General features: G+C 39.1%; 1 protein-coding gene across 1 annotated transcript; it reads left to right on the plus strand.

Annotated features, from left to right (window-relative positions):
• The first annotated feature begins 592 nt into the window (after nt 1-592).
• Nucleotides 593-4,354, plus strand: LOC137923466 (piggyBac transposable element-derived protein 4-like). Its single transcript, XM_068766725.1, is given in 4 exon segments — nt 593-874; nt 2,460-2,720; nt 2,853-3,191; nt 3,193-4,354. Coding segments are annotated over 4 exon segments (1,932 nt in total). The 3' UTR covers nt 4,243-4,354.
• The last annotated feature ends 281 nt before the right edge of the window (nt 4,355-4,635 follow it).

A 4,635-nucleotide genomic window follows, 5' to 3' on the forward strand; every position in this document is an offset into this window, starting at 1 on the left:
TCGCTCGGCTGCTATCGGATCGCTGCCTGACGCCTACCGAGGTGAATCAGATCACCGAAAAGGGGGCGTTGGACAGCATGGTCGGTCGGTATGTGGAAACCGTGAGGGACGCTTGCGAGTTGGTCCTGCCGAAGGTCTCCAAGCGGAAGAGGACAGAATTGCCCTGGTGGTCCGAACAGCTCTCTCTCCTCAAGGCAGATGTCTTGAGGAAGAAGAGAAGGATTAGGGCCGCGAGGCCGGCTCATAAGGAGCTGGTCTGGCGCGAGTACTGCGACGCGAAGGAGGCGTACCGCCTTGAGGCGAGGCGCGCTCAAACCCATAGCTGGAAGCGTTTCTGTGAGAGGCAGGATCGCGAGACCATGTGGGACGGGATCCACCGTGTGATGCGTCGCACGGAGGTGAGGCGAGAGGACGTCCTCCTCGTCCAGTCAGGCAAAGTACTGGACGCAGAGGGATCAGCCAGGCTGCTGGCGGAGGTTTTCTTCCCGGAGGATGACCCCGGGAAGGACAATGCGGACCATAGATCTGTAAGAGCGAAAGCCGATGAAATCAACTCGGGGGACCATAATGAACATGTGATCCCCCGTTTACGATGGAGGAGCTCCGATGGTCCGTATCGACCTTCAACGCCAAGAAGGCGCCTGGCTCTGACGGACTCACCGCGGACATCTGCCGGGCGGCCGTCGCTGTAGACCCCGTTCTGTATCTCGCGCTCTCCAACCGGTGTCTCGCGCTTTCCCACTTCCCCACGGGATGGAAGGAGGCAGTGGTCGTAGCGTTGCGGAAGCCAGGTAAGGAAGACTACACGCACCCGAAATCCTACAGGCCCATCGGACTTCTGCCGATTTTAGGCAAAGTCCTGGAAAAAATGATGGTCCGTAGGATCCGGTGGTACACTGCACCGTATATCAGTCACCACCAATACGGCTTTATGCCGCAGAGGTGTACCGAAGACTCCCTGTATGTCCTGGGTTAAATGGGGTAAAAAAAAGGGTTAAATGTCCACCTATGCCATATAAAACTAAATTCTTTGCAAACACATTTCATGGAACAAAGAGATACGCTAGTATAAAACGCTGTTATAGCAGCCAAAATAATTTGTGAATAGTTGGTGATATCGACTGAGCGTCGAGTTAGGAGAAAAAATATGAGTGGGGAAAATTCGCGAGACGTGGGGCTATCCTTAGAAGAAGAAGTACGAAGAGAAATGTTTTCATCTATGGACAGAATTATAAAGGAAATAAAAGAACGCTTCGATCAGTTACATGGCCTTGTAAGAAAATATTTGTGTATAATACCGTGTAACCTACTAAATGAAGAATTTGAATGTCAAATAAATGACTTGATTGACAATTATAAAGAACAGTTCCATATTGAAAGAAAAAGGATCCAGGTTTTTATGGCTGTACCTACACTAAAAGAAGAGGCAAAACATTGGAAAAACGGGGAGAAGGGCCCTCTTGATCTGCTAAAATTTATTCAGCAGTATAGGTTGGAAAATTCTGTTCCCAACATTGTAATTTTGTTAAGAATTTTTTTAACAATTTCAATCAGTGTCGCTAGTTGCGAAAGAAGCTTCTCAAAATTGAAGTTGATAAAAAATTATCTTCGTTCTACAATGAGTCAATTAAGACTACAAAATCTTGCAATATTGTCAATAGAACAAGAAATTACAAATAATATAAATTTTGAGAGCATTATACACGATTTTTCTAGTATGAAAGCTAGAAGAGTAGATATTACATAAATATGTTTACGAGTGCATACAAATATATCTAAAAAAATTTACTTTGTGTATTAATTAATATTGATTAAATAACTTAATAATTTATTTATGTGTATTAATTTATAAAAACCACTATTTGATTGACTTATAATTAGGGGTACGAAAATTTCGTATTTACGAAATAGATGCGCATAAATGCGAAATGTATGGTAGTGTTCGTATGATGGATTATTAACACGTTCGCGCGCGGTACGTCGGTGGGCGATAGAAGATAAAAAAACTAACGCGACACTACGTCGACAGTCGTTCAAGTTTGAAATCTAGTAATCCACCGTACGTCGACGGGCGGTATTGTTTCCAATTAAATATTAGCGGGAAATTTTTTTTGTCTCCGAACGAACCCTCAGAAATTTGCTAGTGTCACATTGAATGGTAAAAACTTACTAGAAAGGGACAGCCAAATCTCCACTACATTGACAATTGTAATACACACTGCACACAGACACAACGTCCGTCGGCGGTCGCGGTCAATAGACTTTGGTTCACTCGTTCGGTCAGTGCGCATTTGCGAGCGAATTGGAGTGGGTGCGTGCGAGTTTTGCGCGGTTTCAAGGTAATATCCTTATAATAAAAATATTTACGTGTACTTGTGTATATTATATGTGTTTAGTGTGATTTATTACACTATTTTATTTACCAATCGAAGTTATATGTTTGTGTTTTTACCCTTTAGATGGAATCCAATGATCCATACCAAAGACAACAAAATCGTATACAAAAATTGTTTGACGAAGCTTCATCGTCAGAATCTAGCCAAGATTCTTATGCAGATGATGGAGAATATGGTTCCGACCAATGCTACGTACCTTCTGATGAAGATAATTGCAGTAGTTCCGATTCAGAAACCGTGGTAAGAGTACATCAACCGAACAAGTCACGACGACGTGTCGGTGGATCGTCTGATTCAAGTAAGTCTTCTACCGATTTATCAGATGTTCCTGACCAAAATTTATCATAATCGGAGCATCAAACTGAGCAAGAATCTCAGCAAAACGAAAATGTTCAGCCTTCTACTAGTAGAACTGAGATAGAAAGAGATCTACTCGTACTTACTCATAATTCCTAGTCTAATAGTAACAACGAGCCAAACAACGACGACTTCGATAGTCAGGATTGGTCCTCTACACTAGTTGACATTCCAGAATTTAATTTTGATTCATCAATAGAAGGCATATCAGTAAACAAAGAGAATGTAAACAATCCTCGGGATATGTTTGATATTGTTTTTCCTAAACATTTCGTCGATTATATTGTGCAGTGTACAAATGCCTATGGTAATAAGTTGTGTTCTACTAACAGACCCCACACCAGACATAGTCGAAGGGCTGTATTTCAAGAGACCAATAATGAAGAAATATTGAAATTTTTGGGTCTATGTTTGCTGAAAGGACATGTTAAATGGCCTTAAACAACGTAACCTGTTTACCTACACAAATCATTTGTATTATCACCCAATTTTTACATATGTTATGTCTGCTAGAAGATATGAGCAATTATTGCGTTGTCTTTACGCTTCTGAAGTTGATGCTAATGTCTTGAATATTTACATGTATTGTGGTAAAGAAAATCTAGAAGAAAACATTTCAAAGACGAGAGACCTAGTTTTGAGGATAATGCGACCTTACCTTTTGAAGGGACACCATTTATATATGGACAACTTTTATAACTCTGTTAGCTTGTGCAAGAAATTACTCGGTTTGAGAACTCACACTGTTGGAACGTTGCGGTCAAATAGGAAAGGTAATCCTGACAGTATTGTAAAGAAAAAATTAAAGAAAGGTGAACACGTTTGGGTCCGAAAGAACAATGTTTACGTATCTAAATGGAGGGATAGTCGCCTTGTCCTGATGATTTCTACAAACACTCATCCTACAATGGTTGAAGTACAAAACAGATTTGGGAGAAAGAAGATGAAGCCTCTTGAGGTGGCGACTTATAATAATCATATGTCAGGAATTGATCGCTTAGACCAAATGGTCTCTTATTATTCAAGCCCTAGAAAAACAATTCGTTGGTATAAAAAAGTATTATTTCATCTTTTAGACATATCAGTGTGGAATGCATATTTTTTGTACAAAAAATACAAAAAAAATAATGACAAAAGTTATGAATTTATTATGTTTAGAGAGGAATTGATAAAAGACTTGATAAAACTCGATACTAATATAAATGTAAAGGACTTGGTCAACAAGAAAAGTATGCATTACAACAGGCTACACAATAATATACCAGCAATTGAGCGTAATGAGAGATCTTTAGATAGAATGAAGGGCCACTGGCCTGAACGAATTGAATCTAATCCTGGCAGCAAGAAAAAATATGCTTTTTAAAAATGCCGTGTTTGTTCCAAAGATGGAAAACGCGTAGAAACTAGTTACCGTTGCAAAGGATGTCCACAAAAACCTCCACTTTGTCCATCTTGCTTCGAGGCCTGGCATAACGAAATTAATTTATAATAACATAATTACCAGTAATTTCTAAGGTCATTTTGTTTACTAATTTTTTATTATGAAAGTTGATTTATTATGAGTAAAAGTTTCGTACCTACCTAATTATTAATTAACATTATTATTGATCTCACACTCCTAAGATTGTTTTGTTATAAGAAAGTTGATTTATTATAAGTAAATGTTTAGTCGCTAATTATAGTTCAACATATAATTGATCTCACCCTCCTAAGATTGTTTTGTTTTGTAAGTTGATTTATTATAAGTAAAAGTGCCTTACCTAGTTATAGTTTCAAATATTGATACCTTATTCTTAAGATTAATTAAACATTTTAGTACAAAAAATATATGTTTTATTATTGAACGCCTCAAAACGTTAAGGGGCAGAACACCTACATGATA

The sequence above is a fragment of the Battus philenor genome, unplaced genomic scaffold, assembly GCF_028537555.1.
Source record: "Battus philenor isolate CCGP_79_NKW_IND1 unplaced genomic scaffold, ilBatPhil1.0.hap1 SCAF_21, whole genome shotgun sequence".
Lineage (NCBI taxonomy): Eukaryota > Metazoa > Arthropoda > Insecta > Lepidoptera > Papilionidae > Battus > Battus philenor.